Source organism: Cherax quadricarinatus, chromosome 5 (genome assembly GCF_038502225.1).
Source record: "Cherax quadricarinatus isolate ZL_2023a chromosome 5, ASM3850222v1, whole genome shotgun sequence".
NCBI lineage: Eukaryota > Metazoa > Arthropoda > Malacostraca > Decapoda > Parastacidae > Cherax > Cherax quadricarinatus.
In genome coordinates this window covers 43,343,264-43,360,398 of record NC_091296.1, presented here as the reverse complement: position 1 = coordinate 43,360,398, position 17,135 = coordinate 43,343,264, and the positions used below count along the sequence as shown (strand labels likewise).

Sequence of the window (17,135 nt, the reverse complement as noted above, 5' to 3'; positions counted from 1 at the left end):
AGCCTACTGAGTATACCAGATAAAGTGTACGGTAGGGTTATTATTGAAAGAATTAGAGGTAAGACGGAGAGCAGGATTGCAGATTAACAAGGAGGGTTTTTTGCCTCCATTATTCATGGAGGCAAAAAGGGAATGTATGAGAGCATGGTGGTAGCAACACTCTTATATGGGTGTGAAACATTGGTTGTGAGTGTTGCAGCGAGAAGGAGGCTGGAGATAGTGAAGATGTCATGTCTTAGGGCAATGTGTGACATACTTTGCAGAGAATTCGTAGTGTGGAAATTAGGAGGTGTGGAGTTGAGAAGGGTTGTTGAGGTGTTTGGTCATTTAGAGAGAATGGAGCAAAATAGGATGAATTGGTGTATAAATCTGTAGCAGAGGGAAGGAGGGGAAGAGGTCGTCCTAGGAAAGGATGGAGGGAGTTGGTAAAAGAGATTTTGTATGCAAGGAGCTTGGTCATACAGCAGACAAGTGTGAGCGTCAAACATAGGAGTGAGTGGAGACGAATGGTTTTTGTGACTTGACGAGCTGTTGGAGTGTGAGCAGGGTAATATTTAGTGAAGCGATTCAGGAAACCAATTAGCCGGACTTGAGTCCTGGAAATGGGAAGTATAATGCCTGCACTTTAAAAGAGGAGTATCAAAAATTTGGTGCTTGGAGTGCCATCTAAACTGCCGTATCTAGGCGCCTCTGCAAAGACTGATTATGTGTGAATGATGGTGAAAGTGTTTCTTTTCTTTTGGGTCACCCAGCCTCGGTGGAAGACGGCCAGCGTTTTGAAAAAGAAGATAATAATAATAATAATAATAATAATAATAATAATAATAATAATAATAATAATAATAATAATAATAATAATAATAATTTATATATGAGAATAACAAGAAAAATAGATAATACTCAGAGGTACAGACAGTAACAGGTAGACTCACAATTGTTTACATAGGTCCAGGGCCGGCCTTAAGCCGATTGGGCCGATTGCTCCCAGTTGGGCCCCGCGCCTAAGGGGGCCTCCGCAGTAGAGTGTAATCTACTCTCGGCTTGTCAAGTACACACAATAACACGAAGTTAAAAAAAAAGGTACTTTGGATATATAATATGTTGGCGAATTTCCCCGAAAGCGGCGGCGAAGTTGTCCAGCGGAGTGGCACTTGTACCCGACATTTGATTATAGGAAAAATGGGATTAAAACACCAACAAAACATAATAAAACCACTTTGTCAAATGTTCTAAAAATCTTTGCAGAGAAAAAAAGCAACAAAAATAACTTTCTTCTAATAAAAGGTAATAATAATATGACTCATTTATAGTGTATGAGTGTTGAGTGATTTTTAGAAGTCCATAAAAGAAAAATAAATTGATATTTTTTATAAATAATTTCACAGTAACTAAAGCAAGTGGTACTGTGACTATGTACTTTTCAGAGTCAGTAAAGCAAGTGGTACTGTGACTATGTACTTTTTAGAGTCAGTAAAGCAAGTGGTACTGTGACTACGTACTTTTCAGAGTCAGTAAAGCAAGTGGTACTGTGACTATGTACTTTTCAGAGTCAGTAATGCAAGTGGTACTGTGACTATGTACTTTTCAGAGTCAGTAAAGCAAGTGGTACTGTGACTATGTACTTTTCAGAGTCAGTAAAGCAAGTGGTACTGTGACTATGTACTTTTCAGAGTCAGTAAAGCAAGTGGTACTGTGACTATGTACTTTTCAGAGGCAGTAAAGCAAGTGGTACTGTGACTATGTACTTTTCAGAGTCAGTAAAGCAAGTGGTACTGTGACTATGTACTTTTCAGAGTCAGTAAAGCAAGTGGTACTGCGACTATGTACTTTTCAGAGTCAGTAAAGCAAGTGGTACTGTGACTATGTGCTTTTCAGAGGCAGTAAAGCAAGTGGTACTGTGACTATGTACTTTTCAGAGTCAGTAAAGCAAGTGGTACTGTGACTATGTACTTTTCAGAGTCAGTAAAGCAAGTAGTACTGCGACTATGTACTTTTCAGAGTCAGTAAAGCAAGTGGTACTGTGACTATGTACTTTTCAGAGTCAGTAAAGCAAGTGGTACTGCGACTACGTACTTTTCAGAGTCAGTAAAGCAAGTGGTACTGTGACTATGTACTTTTCAGAGTCAGTAAAGCAAGTGGTACTGTGACTATGTACTTTTCAGAGTCAGTAAAGCAAGTGGTACTGTGACTATGTACTTTTCAGAGGCAGTAAAGCAAGTGGTACTGTGACTACGTACTTTTCAGAGTCAGTAAAGCAAGTGGTACTGCGACTATGTACTTTTCAGAGTCAGTAAAGCAAGTGGTACTGTGACTACGTACTTTTCAGAGTCAGTAAAGCAAGTGGTACTGTGACTATGTACTTTTCAGAGTCAGTAAAGCAAGTGGTACTGTGACTATGTACTTTTCAGAGTCAGTAAAGCAAGTGGTACTGTGACTATGTACTCTTCAGAGATGATATATAAATTTTGTTTGTTACTTGTAGACTTACATGTCTGCAGTTGTATATTAAAATGTAACTTACAACTGTGAGGTCTATTAACTCTCAGGCATTTTTTAAGCGCACAGTTTGATTGTTTTCCATAAATGGCGCCCACAAAAATTGTTCCCAGTTGGGCCCTGCACCTCCTAAGTCCGGCTCTGCCTAGCTCATTGTTTCTCAACCAGGGTGCCGCGACACACTGGTGTGCCACTGGTAGAATCAGGGGTGCCGCGACACACTGGTGTGCCACTGGTAGTATCAGGGGTGCCGCGACACACTGGTGTGCCACTGGTAGAATCAGGGGTGCCGCGACATACTGGTGAGCCACTGGTAGTATCAGAGGTGCCGCGACACACTGGTGTGCCACTGGCAGTATCAGGGGAGCAGTGGCACACTGGTGTGCCACTGGCAGTATCAGGGGAGCAGTGGCACACTGGTGTGCCACTGGCAGTATCAGGGGAGCAGTGGCACACTGGTGTGCCACTGGCAGTATCAGGGGAGCAGCGGCACACTGGTGTGCCACTGGCAGTATCAGGGGAGCAGCGGCACACTGGTGTGCCACTGGCAGTATCAGGGGAGCAGCGGTACACTGGTGTGCCACTGGCAGTATCAGGGGAGCAGCGGCACACTGGTGTGCCACTGGCAGTATCAGGGGAGCAGTGGCACACTGGTGTGCCACTGGCAGTATCAGGGGAGCAGCGGCACACTGGTGTGCCACTGGCAGTATCAGGGGAGCAGCGGCACACTGGTGTGCCACTGGCAGTATCAGGGGAGCAGCGGCACACTGGTGTGCCACTGGCAGTATCAGGGGAGCAGCGGCACACTGGTGTGCCACTGGCAGTATCAGGGGAGCAGCGGCACACTGGTGTGCCACTGGCAGTATCAGGGGAGCAGCGGCACATTGGTGTGCCACTGGCAGTATCAGGGGAGCAGCGGCACACTCGTGTGCCACTGGCAGTATCAGGGGAGCAGCGGCACACTGGTGTGCCACTGGCAGTATCAGGGGAGCAGCGGCACACTGGTGTGCCACTGGCAGTATCAGGGGAGCAGCGGCACACTGGTGTGCCACTGGCAGTATCAGGGGAGCAGTGGCACACTGGTGTGCCACTGGCAGTATCAGGGGAGCAGTGGCACACTGGTGTGCCACTGGCAGTATCAGGGGAGCAGTGGCACACTGGTGTGCCACTGGCAGTATCAGGGGAGCAGTGGCACACTGGTGTGCCACTGGCAGTATCAGGGGAGCAGCGGCACACTGGTGTGCCACTGGCAGTATCAGGGGAGCAGCGGCACACTGGTGTGCCACTGGCAGTATCAGGGGAGCAGTGGCACACTGGTGTGCCACTGGCAGTATCAGGGGAGCAGTGGCACACTGGTGTGCCACTGGCAGTATCAGGGGAGCAGTGGCACACTGGTGTGCCACTGGCAGTATCAGGGGAGCAGTGGCACACTGGTGTGCCACTGGCAGTATCAGGGGAGCAGTGGCACACTGGTGTGCCACTGGCAGTATCAGGGGAGCAGTGGCACACTGGTGTGCCACTGGCAGTATCAGGGGAGCAGTGGCACACTGGTGTGCCACTGGCAGTATCAGGGGAGCAGCGGCACACTGGTGTGCCACTGGCAGTATCAGGGGAGCAGTGGCACACTGGTGTGCCACTGGCAGTATCAGGGGAGCAGTGGCACACTGGTGTGCCACTGGCAGTATCAGGGGAGCAGTGGCACACTGGTGTGCCACTGGCAGTATCAGGGGAGCAGCGGCACACTGGTGTGCCACTGGCAGTATCAGGGGAGCAGTGGCACACTGGTGTGCCACTGGCAGTATCAGGGGAGCAGTGGCACACTGGTGTGCCACTGGCAGTATCAGGGGAGCAGCGGCACACTGGTGTGCCACTGGCAGTATCAGGGGAGCAGTGGCACACTGGTGTGCCGCTGATTAAAACATCACATTTTTTTGACTAGAATTTGTCGTATAATTAACTACAACACAAGAGTTGTTATAATTTTTTTCGAACAGATGTCACTTAATGATAAACTATTATAGTATAATGGTAAATACATGATTAATATTAAGACAAAGCTCATGAAGATGGGAAATTAAATTTATATCATTGTCACCTTTTGTCTTTGGTTTACAATCATAATTTTCTTTGTTTACAAGTTTGCAGTTTGTGTTGTCCTATATATGACTCTTGAAATCATAATGACACGATTACAAACAAACCATACAACGGGTGGGGTTAGAACCCGCGATGAGAGAGTCTCAAAACTCCAGACCGACGCGTTAGCCACTGACCCAGTGGCTAACCCGACGGTCTGGAGTTTTGAGATTCTCTGATCGCGGGTTCTAACCCCACCCGTGGTATGGTTTGTCCTATACATGACTGGTTGTCGTCATTGACGTGTTGACTTGCCAGGGAGATGTAACTAGTCACTTTATCACTTTACCACTAACGTGTTACACAGTAGCTTACCTTTTAACTTAACATGGACAAGTTTGTGAACACGAAGACAAAATGAAGAGAAACAACAGGTCCCACTTCCCGTAAAACTGATGTGAATAGAAGAATGAAAAGTCGTCTATATTTGGGCAGTTATTTAGATCTGGGATTTACGTGTTGTGGCGATGAAGTTAATCCTACGCCAGAATGTGGTATTTGTGGTGATTAACTGGCCAGTGAAGCCATGGTAGCCAGAATATAAAGAGACATTTCACTGTGAAACGTGATCATCCTACTAACAAGACTCCATCAAACTTTGAGAGACTTTTAAATGAGTGAAGACATCACAGCTGATATTTTCTAAAAGAGTCAAAATTTCTAACAAATTTCAGAAGAACAGCTACTTAGCAGCAGAATTACTCAGTAAAATATGAAGCCTCATACAGAAGCAGAGAGACATATTCTCCCAGTGTGCAGTACCATAGTAAACACCATCGTTGAGAGCCAAGAGTAAGAAAAAAAAGATTCCACTCTCAGGTAATACCAGTGATGTCATAACAAAGCAGTGATGAATTAAACACTCGTGCAACACTTGGGTATCTATTCTGTAAACGTTTCGCCAACCAGTGGCTTCCTCGGTTCAATACAGAGAAGAATAGTTGAAGATCAGAAGGAGTTTTGAGGTAATCAGTCTCTCAGCCTGGAGTCGATGTGATCAGCCCGTTAGTCTTGATAGGAGTACAGCATTTGTGAGGAGACGGAGCTTATATACTGTAGACAGGTGAGGTGAAGCAGTCATAGGTAGTGTCACCTTGGATAAATCCACAAGAGAAGTAGGTTATGCTTAAAGGTTAGGCAAGTGAAGAATTTTCCGTATCAAGAACCCAAGATATTGCTGTGTCTTACAGGAATGTATATAAATGGTTCAGAGAACCGACAAGTTGATAAAATAGAGTCATGCGCAGCACTTGAGTATCTTTACTGAGGAAACATTTTGACACACAGTGGCTTCATCAGTAGGCATAATCTACTTCCACCTAAAGATTTGTCAAAAATGACACCGTCTACGACTGCTTCACCTCACCTGTCTACAGTACATAACCTACGTCTCCGCACATAGACATCAGGTTCAGGGACTGATTACCTCAAACTCCTTCTGATCTTCAGCCATTCTTTGTACTGGACTGGTTTGCGAAACGTTTACAGATACCCAAGTGTTGCACGAGTGTCTAATTCACCATCTTGTCCTTTCTTTGAACCATTTATCTACGTAACAACACACTACTTTGTCCATCGTGAGGTGCTGCTTGCAAGAACAATCGGCAAGAAGTTGAAGGCTGTACTAGACAAAGTTTGAAAACTGGTGAACTACATAAAGAAAGTTGTCTATTTCAATCACGACTTTTTGGCAAACTATGTGAAGAAGTTGGAGCAAAGCATGTCATGAGTGTATGAACTCAAGGATGTGTTACTGTTTTTACCCTTGAGCAGCAAGAAGAATATCGTGTGTTGCTTGCAGGTGACACTTGGTCTACAAAATTATCCTACTGAGTGGATATCTTCGAACATTTAACAAAGTAAATTTCAACATGCAAGGCAACACTGACAAAATTAATACTCTGAGAGATAAATTAAGAATTTGGGCTGTCAGAGTGAAAGAAGGCAACATGGATATGTTGCCACACGTTGCTGCAACAAAGAATGAAGAGATCCTGCCATTTACTTTTGGTGTCTTGAAGTACTTGCAGAAAAAAATCAATATCATTACCCAAACTTATGTAGGGAAGACTATGACCGGTTGAGAAACCAATTATTGCATCAGTATCAAGCCCGTCGAAGCTCAGTCTCACAGAAGAGGAATTAAACCACAGCCACTGGACCAGCTGGCCCAGTGGCTAACGCGACGGTCTGGAGTTTTGTGACTCTCTGATCGCGGGTTCTAACCCCATCCGTGGTATGATTTGCTTCCAATCTTATCATTACGATTTCGTGAGTCATGAAGAGGAATTAAATGAAATGCGTAATGTTGGAGTCTGAAAATAAAGCATAAGGAAGTGTCTCTGGACGAATTCTGGATAGAGATTAAGAAAGAATATCCTTAAGTTGCGATAAAAGCCCTGGCAATTCTAATGCAATTTTCCCCATCTTACCAGTATGAGCTGGATTTTCTGTGCTGATAAACATAAAAACTAGCAAGAGGGAAAGGCTACAATAGGTCGAGGAAGAAATATGGGTATGACTGTCCAATATTCCACCTAATATGAAAAGGATCTACGAATCACACCAAGCACAAATATCTCACTAAAATGTTACAGAAGACAAGTTAGTTTCTGTGAATTTTGTTTATTTTATTGCCATCTATAATGGCTTGTATATTTATATTACTTATATATGTTTTATGCGCTTGTATGCTATTATTATTATTATTATTATTATTATTATTATTATTATTATTATTATTATTATTATTATTATTATTATTAAGAATGCGTACTCTCGGGAAACAATTCTAATGGAAAACTTACTAGAAATGCGACAAAATAAAACCTGTGACGTGATGGGTGCTATTATTAAAAAAAAAAAAAGAAATCACTGACCTAGTTTGATTCCGGGTACGAGAGTGAGTTGGTTGACTCTGTGTACTGCCAGTTTCGTCGCCTCCAGCACCTGCACCTCCGTCATGCCCAGCTGCAGCAGCACAGTGTTACTCACATCTATACACTTATGGATAACTAAAGTGTAATGAACACTTGTCACTGCTCAATAATAACTCACATGGAGACAAAATTAGTCTGTATATTTCGATCCTCTTCTGGGATCCTCTTCAGCAGAATGAGGGTGATAACGAGAAGAGTGGGAAAATGGATATTTAAATTCAGATAAACAGAATACAAAGAGTATTAGTAAACAGTAAAGTCTAACATTTTCCCAATAAAAAACTCACTTTCTCATCACATGATTATGGCGCCTTTACTGTTTCTTATCCTCATACCAAACATAGATAAAAACAGTCGCTAAAGTTTTATATCAACATATGAGGATAATACAAAAATATATATGAAAATCACTTTGGTAGAAGACTCTGAAAAATAGCAAGAAGATATAAGCAAATTCTTCCAATGGATAGTAGAAAATTACGTGATGTTCATATTAACGATGGTAGAATTACCGACAATATGTTAAGTAAGTACATAAGTACAACTAATGTCACATTTTATTGTGGCAACATTTCGCTCTCTAGGAGCTTTATCAAATCGATACTAGAGTGTAACGGTTTGATAAAGCTCCTGGAGAGCGAAACGTTGCCACAAAAAAATGTGTCGTGGGAATCAGATAGGATGGACAATGAGAACTTTCAGAACAAAGGAAATTACCAATGGTGGCCCTTTTCAAACCGCTTGTACGCAATCGTTAATAGTATTCTTCAGCGTTGATGGCTCCGTTCGGGGCAGCAACAGATATCATAGCCCGAACAGATACAGAGATCATTTACAGCCCAGTTACACAAATTAAAACATAAATTACTGGGAATGCATGAAAGACACTTGAGAGCCTAATTCCTAATCCACACACAATATACTGAAAAAAAAAAATGTGGGACAAAATGTAGAATGAACCCAGTGAAAAGCAGGGACGCCATTGGCATAATAATATAACATTGTATCAACATCCGTGGTCCCAGATTTTTTAACATCTTACCAGAAGACATCAGAAATACTGCCAGAGGTAGTGTAGAATTATTCAAAAAGAAAATTGACAAGTACCTCTGAGGTCAGTGGCCACATGTGGTCATACCTGCTCTAAGCTCTCTGGGAGTTAGCGTGGGCTGTTACCAAGCACCATGGCTTGTTGTAGTGTTTTAGAATCTCAGGTTCAAGTGTTGAAGAAGGAAGTTCTACTTCTTCAGAAGGAAAATAGGAGGCTGAAGCTTCTCCTAGATGGGTTTGGGAGTGAGTGTGAGATGGATTTAGCTGGTAAGGAGGAACTGGTCACCAGCAGTGACAGTGGCAGCCGCTTTAAGTGGCAAGTGGTTCAAAGTTCAGGAAGAAGGAAGATGAGGAGGGTTAACAGAGAAGATGTGAAGGTAGGAAATCCATTCTCTGTTCTCCAAGAGGAGTGTACTTCAGTGGTTAGTGAGGTTGAAGGTACCACTGATTCCCCTGCTAATCAAGGTAAGAATATTCTAATTGTAGGAGACTCTCAGGTAAGATATATGGACCGTGCTTTTTGTAACAGAGACAGAAAGGTCAGACAGAGGGTGTGCCTCCCAGGAGCTTGTGTTGGTGACATAGTCAACAGGTTGGACAATATTATGTCAGTTAATGGGAACAAGCCCATTATCTGTCTTAGTGCTGGGGGTAATGACATTGTGAAGGGCAGGAGACAGGAGCTGCTGGATAAGTACAGGTCAGCCATAGAAGTAGTCAGGTCTAAGGCAGGGATCCCAGTCATATGTAGCATCTTGCCTAGAAAGGGAGTGGGCAATGAGTGGATGTCTAGGGCAATTGGTATAAATTACTGGCTAGACTGGTACTGCAAGGAACTTGCAATCGCATTCATTGACAACTGGGACAAATTCTATGGCAAACGTGATATGTATGCAAGGGATGGGGTTCATCTCTCTGGGGTTGGAGTGGTTGCATTAGCCAATTCAATTGAGGGGGTAATTGATGACTTGTCTAAGACTTTAAACTGATAGATTATAGAGGTATGGGTGTTTGCGGGAAACAATCAGGATCCAGTATTAGGGTTGAAAACAGCACATATTACCGGGATACCTCAGGGATATGTTTAAAAGACAATATTCAAAATAAAGTTGCTAGGAAATGCAAATCAATTGATCAACAAACAAAGAGAGAGAGAAGAGGGCAACGAGTGACTAGCTCCCTCTAGGTTTACTATACAAATAGTAGGAGTCTAAGAAATAAGATAGATGAGCTAAGATTACTTGCAAGTGCAGGTAATATAGATGTTATTGCTATAACAGAGACCTGGTTCAACCTGAAAGATAGAGAAATGACTTCTGAATGCAACATACACGGTTATAACTATTCCACACTGATAGGGTCAACAGGAAGGGTGGTGGTGTGGCGATGTATGTCAGAGATAATTTAAATTGTTGTCTAAGACATGATATAAGCTTAGAAACATCGAACACAGAATCTGTTTGGCTACAGTTTCTCGAGGAGCATAACAAATTAATTTTGGGTGTGATTTATAGGCCCCCAAACCTTGATATAGAGTGCAGTAAGCTGTTATAGGACGAAATTCATAAAACATCTAGATATGAAAATGGCGACCTACCCTTCCTAAAGTCTTCTTGTTCATCTGCTATCCTATTCTCCGTCTTACTCTTAATTCTCTCAATAATAACTGTACCATACACTTTGCCAGGTATACTCAACAGACTTATTTCCCTATAATTTTTGCACTCTCTTTTAATCCCTTTGCCTTTATACAAAGGAACTATACATGCTCTAGGTACCTAACGCTCTTCCATACATTTATTAAATAATAGCACCAACCACTTCATATCTATATCCCCACCTGCTTTTAGCACTTCTGTCTTTATCCTATCAATCTAAGCTTCCTCTCATATATATATATATATATATATATATATATATATATATATATATATATATATATATATATATTTTATTATCACACTGGCCGATTCCCACTAAGGCAGGGTGGCCCGAAAAAGAAAAACTTTCACTATCATTCACTCCATCACTGTCTTGCCAGAAGGGTGCTTTACACTACAGTTTTTAAACTGCAACATTAACACCCCTCATATATATATATATATATATATATATATATATATATATATATATATATATATATATATATATATATATATATATATATATATATAGATATATATATATATATATTTTTTCAACAAGTCGGCCGTCTCCCACCGAGGCAGGGTGACCCAAAAAAGAAAGAAAATCCCCAAAAAGAAAATACTTTCATCATCATTCAACACTTTCACCACACTCGCACATTATCACTGTTTTTGCAGAGGTGCTCAGAATACAAGTCTAGAAGCATACACATATAAAGATACACAACATATCCCTCCAAACTGCCAATATCCCAAACCCCTCCTTTAAAGTGCAGGCATTGTACTTCCCATTTCCAGGACTCAAGTCCGACTATATGAAAATAACCGGTTTCCCTGAATCCCTTCACTAAATATTACCCTGCTCACACTCCAACAGATCGTCAGGTCCCAAGTACCATTCGTCTCCATTCACTCCTATCTAACACGCTCACGCACGCTTGCTGGAAGTCCAAGCCCTTTACCCACAAAACCTCCTTTACCCCCTCTCTCCAACCCTTTCGAGGACGACCCCTACCCCGCCTTCCTTCCCCTATAGATTTATATGCTTTCCATGTCATTCTACTTTGATCCATTCTCTCTAAATGACCAAACCACCTCAACAACCCCTCTTCTGCCCTCTGACTAATACTTTTATTAACTCCACACCTTCTCCTAATTTCCACACTCCGAATTTTCTGCATAATATTTACACCACACATTGCCCTGAAACAGGACATCTCCACTGCCTCCAACCGTCTCCTTGCTGCTGCATTTACCACCCAAGCTTCACACCCATATAAGAGTGTTGGTACTACTATACTTTCATACATTCCCTTCTTTGCCTCCATAGATAACGTTTTTTGACTCCACATATACCTCAACGCACCACTCACCTTTTTTCCCTCATCAATTCTATGAATAACCTCATCCTTCATAAATCCATCCGCCGACACGTCAACTCCCAAGTATCTGAAAACATTCACTTCTTCCATACTCCTCCTCCCCAATTTGATATCCAATTTTTCTTTATCTAAATCATTTGACACCCTCATCACCTTACTCTTTTCTATGTTCACTTTCAACTTTCTACCTTTACACACATTCCCAAACTCATCCACTAACCTTTGCAATTTTTCTTTAGAATCTCCCATAAGCACAGTATCATCAGCAAAAAGTAACTGTGTCAATTCCCATTTTGAATTTGATTCCCCATAATTTAATCCCACCCCTCTCCCAAACACCCTAGCATTTACTTCCTTTACAACCCCATCTATAAATATATTAAACAACCATGGTGACATTACACATCCCTGTCTAAGACCTACTTTTACCGGGAAGTAGTCTCCCTCTCTTCTACACACCCTAACCTGAGCCTCACTATCCTCATAAAAACTCTTTACAGCATTTAATAACTTACCACCTATTCCATATACTTGCAACATCTGCCACATTGCTCCTCTATCCACTCTATCATATGCCTTTTCTAAATCCATAAATGCAATAAAAACTTCCCTATCTTTATCTAAATACTGTTCACATATATGCTTCAATGTAAACACTTGATCTACACATCCCCTACCCACTCTAAAACCTCCTTGCTCATCCGCAATCCTACATTCTGTCTTACCTCTAATTCTTTCAATTATAACCCTACCGTACACTTTTCCTGGTATACTCAGTAAGCTTATTCCTCTATAATTTTTACAGTCTCTTTTGTCCCCTTTCCCTTTATATAAAGGGACTATACATGCTCTCTGCCAATCCCTAGGTACCTTCCCCTCTTTCATACATTTATTAAACAAAAGTACCAACCACTCCAACACTATATCCCCCCCTGCTTTTAACATTTCTGTCATGATCCCATCAGTTCCAGCTGCTTTACCCCCTTTCATTTTACGTAATGCCTCACGTACCTCCCCCACACTTACATTCTGCTCTTCTTCACTCCTAAAAGATGGTATACCTCCCTGACCAGTGCATGAAATTACTGCCTCTGTTTCTTCCTTAACATTTAAAAGTTCCTCAAAATATTCTCGCCATCTACCCAATACCTCCATCTCCCCATCTACTAACTCCCCTACTCTGTTTTTAACTGACAAATCCATATTTTCCCTAGGCTTTCTTAACTTGTTTAACTCACTCCAAAATTTTTTCTTATTTTCATTAAAATTTCTTGACAGTGCCTCTCCCACTCTATCATCTGCTCTCCTTTTGCACTCTCTCACCACTCTCTTTACCTTTCTTTTACTCTCCATATACTCTGCTCTTCTTATAACACTTCTGCTTTGTAAAAACCTCTCATAAGCTACCTTTTTCTCTTTTATCACACCCTTTACTTCATCATTCCACCAATCACTCCTCTTTCCTCCTGCACCCACCCTCCTATAACCACAAACTTCTGCCCCACATTCTAATACTGCATTTTTAAAACTATTCCAACCCTCTTCAACCCCCCCACTACTCATCTTTGCACTAGCCCACCTTTCTGCCAATAGTCGCTTATATCTCACCCGAACTTCCTCCTCCCTTAGTTCATACACTTTCACCTCCCTCTTACTTGTTGTTGCCACCTTCCTCTTTTCCCATCTACCTCTTACTCTAACTGTAGCTACAACTAAATAATGATCCGATATATCAGTTGCCCCTCTATAAACATGTACATCCTGGAGCCTACCCATCAACCTTTTATCCACCAATACATAATCTAATAAACTACTTTCATTACGTGCTACATCATACCTTGTATATTTATTTATCCTCTTTTTCATAAAATATGTATTACTTATTACCAAATTTCTTTCTACACATAGCTCAATTAAAGGCTCCCCATTTACATTTACCCCTGGCACCCCAAATTTACCTACTACTCCTTCCATAACATTTTTACCCACTTTAGCATTGAAATCCCCAACCACCATTACTCTCACACTTGATTCAAAACTCCCCACGCATTCACTCAACATTTCCCAAAATCTCTCTCTCTCCTCTACACTTCTCTCTTCTCCAGGTGCATACACGCTTATTATAACCCACTTTTCACATCCAATCTTTATTTTACTCCACATAATCCTTGAATTAATACATTTATAGTCCCTCTTTTCCTGCCATAGCTTATCCTTCAACATTATTGCTACTCCTTCTTTAGCTCTAACTCTATTTGAAACCCCTGACCTAATCCCATTTATTCCTCTCCACTGAAACTCTCCCACCCCCTTCAGCTTTGTTTCACTTAAAGCCAGGACATCCAGCTTCTTCTCATTCATAACATCCACAATCATCTCTTTCTTATCATCTGCACAACATCCACGCACATTCAGACTTCCCACTTTGACAATTTTCTTCTTCTTATTCTTTTTAGTAATCTTTACAGGAAAAGGGGTTACTAGCCCATTGTTCCCGGCATTTTAGTTGACTTTTACAACACGCATGGCTTACGGAGGAAAGATTCTTATTCCACTTCCCCATGGATATAAAAGGAAAATTAATAAGACCAAGAACTATTAAGATAAAATCAAAGAAAACTCAGATGAGTGTGTATAAATAAATGTGTACATGTATGTGTAGTGTGACCTAAGTGTAAGTAGAAGTAGCAAGACATGCCTGTAATCTTGCATATTTATGAGACAGACAAAAGACATCAGCAATCCTACCATCATGTAAAACAATCACAGGCTTCGTTTTACACTCACTTGGCAGGACGGTAGTACCTCCCTGGGTGGTTGCTGTCTACCATATATTTATATTTATATATATATATATATATATATATATATATATATATATATATATATATATATATATATATATATATATATATATATATATATATATGTATATATGTATGAGGGAAGATGTGTACATGTAACGAGTTGTGTGTTACATTACTAGTGTGTGACAATATTCAATTTTTCAGGTCGGTAAAATTCATTTCCTGGTGTAAATATTCATCAGAAAAACAAGCTTTAGATCATAATTTATAGACTAGAGAGCTGGTGACTCTACCTGGTCACAGCGAGATCCATAGTGAAGAGGCAGAAGCTGAGTAATAACGGCGTCACCTTTCGTGAAGAAAACTGTCTTTCCGTCCTGGGGTACACAGACGCCCACTACACAGCGCTCGCCAACCAATACACACAGCCACGCCCACCTCGTCCACCACGCTATCTGCTCACCCATTGTGCTGTAATGGAGGAAATATATTTTTGCCCTTATTCATGTTCGGATGGGAAAGAAAGGGAGAAGCAAACTTCATCTCGCCGGATTACAAGAAGACTTTCCTCGTCATATCTCCCAGAACACTTATACAACAACTTGAAAAACAGGCCAGAATAATGGGAGGGTAAAATTAAATGAAAGAATCTCTGAACGGCATTACAAGAGTGGATGGACGTAAACAGCGGGTGAGTGAAGCATTATCTGAGTGGGTGGCTGTGTTTTTCTTATTTTTTTTTTTAAATAATTTTTATAACCCTAAGTCCAAAACTATTTTTAAACTCTTCATAGCATCTAAAATGCATCACAAATAAATAACCCTCGTAGTCATCGCATCAAAGGTTCATCGCAAAAAGAATATTTTTAATAAACTGAATAATGTAACCATAAGAAAAGCTACATACGTGGGAATAATAACAAATTATCTCAGGACAAGACTGTATAACAGTGTAAGTGCTACACCAGAAACGTGGAGGGCTAAGATGATGCAGGTCGTACTGGGAAACCTCATGTACCAACACGTAAAGGACACTACCAGAGACAGAGAGGAGAGGATGAACCAGCAAGACTGGACTTAGTATTCACCTTGAGTAGTGCAGATATTGAGGACATCACATATGAAAGACCCCTCGGGGCCAGTGACCACGTGGTCCTGAGCATCGGATATATATTAGAGTTACAAGTGGAGAGGAAAGCAGGAAGGGGAGGATGAACGAAGCCAAAATTACAAGAGAGGGGACTACAAAGGCACTTCACAAAGCTGGGCACCAGACGAAAGAAACAGTGAGGAACTGGGTGCAACGTTTAAAGTCTGGCGGCGGTGTCGAGTTACCGTCTGCCAAACCTCGGCCTGGCCCCTTAAGGAAGACATCTGTTCGTACCTTAACTATGTTAAGGAAGCAGTTAGAGAGTTAGAGAAGTCTTCCTCAAGGGGCCAGGCCGAGGTTTGGCAGACGGTAACTCGACACCGCCACCAGCCTTAAACGCTGCACCCAGTTCCTCACTGAACTCTCACACACACTAACATTCCCACTGTTTCTTTCGTCTGGTGCCCAGCTTTGTGAAGTCCTATGATTTGAGCTATAGTTTTAGGTGTTAAAGACTTCCTTTTACCCATAATCAAACATGTATAGCCCCAAAACCAAAGGGAACACCGGTCAAAAGATGGGGCGGATGAGAAACAACAGTGCAACACTTCCTCTCACCACGGCAGCCATGTGAGCAATGAGAAATCACTGTGAGGTGTGGCGACAGGCCGAGACATCATGCTAATGGCTGTTACCCAGCAGAATGCACTGACGAAAAAAGATCATCCTGTATGATATGCCTTTGATTTTTGTCACGGCATTATGCCGGGGCGCTCACCCGGCATAATGCCATGACGAGCACTGTATGTCCACCTCGTAGATCTTTTTAATTCTTGGTGTTACAAACTACCTAGAAATTCGACTTTCCTTATCGCATCGTTTTTGTATTATAACTTTGGTTATGTCACATTTCTGATAAGTATATAGAAATCATTTTTTGCTGGGTCCCTGGCTACGATGGTGTTCAGGGCAATAAAGAGGAAGACTCAGCTTCTCGGTCAGTCATTCATAACCTCCCAATTTACCTCAAGGGTATTCATTGCTCAGACCATTTTTCAACGCATCTCAACACTGCCACCGCTGCAACATCTTGTTTCAAGTTGAGCTAAAACAAATTCTTTTCTTTCAAAACACGTTTAGGATTCTAGTCACCTTCTCACTGCTTCTAATTTTCGTAGACTACACTCTGATGCTTATGGATCGAACACAGGCGACCCACTTATGGATTCCACATGGAGAAATGACCGGCACCAAACCCGACACATTTTAAATAAGTGTTCTCGTCTACCACTAAATTGCTCCAACAGTGCCTTATCCGATCGGCTTCAAATTTTCAACCATGGAAAACTATTATTAGGTGAAGGATTCCGGAACAATTCAGCAGATGCCTTCTGCTTAATTTTAGATAGGCAGTTCCTGAAATTGGTTTCCATGAGATAATTTTAGAAAGCCATTTTTGATCTCCAGAATTTCAACATCGGTGTCTCCTACCTAGAAGAAGGTTGGAGATGTTGATAGAGATAGATCACAACAATGTATCTATCACATCTGCAAGAAAGATGATAGGATGGATAATGAGAACCTTCAAA

General features: G+C 41.6%; 1 protein-coding gene across 2 annotated transcripts in view; it reads right to left on the bottom strand.

Annotated features, from left to right (window-relative positions):
- Positions 1-17,135, bottom strand: part of LOC128685137 (metabotropic glutamate receptor 3-like) — a 111,331-nt gene that overhangs the window by 71,421 nt on the left and 22,775 nt on the right. For both annotated transcript variants that reach the window (XM_070101680.1, XM_070101671.1), the window contains exons 2-3: positions 14,750-14,927; positions 7,512-7,602 (exon numbers count right to left, since the gene is read on the bottom strand). In XM_070101680.1, coding sequence (XP_069957781.1) covers positions 7,512-7,602; positions 14,750-14,923 — 265 coding nt within the window. In that variant the 5' untranslated portion in view covers positions 14,924-14,927. The remainder of the gene's footprint in view (positions 1-7,511; positions 7,603-14,749; positions 14,928-17,135) is intronic.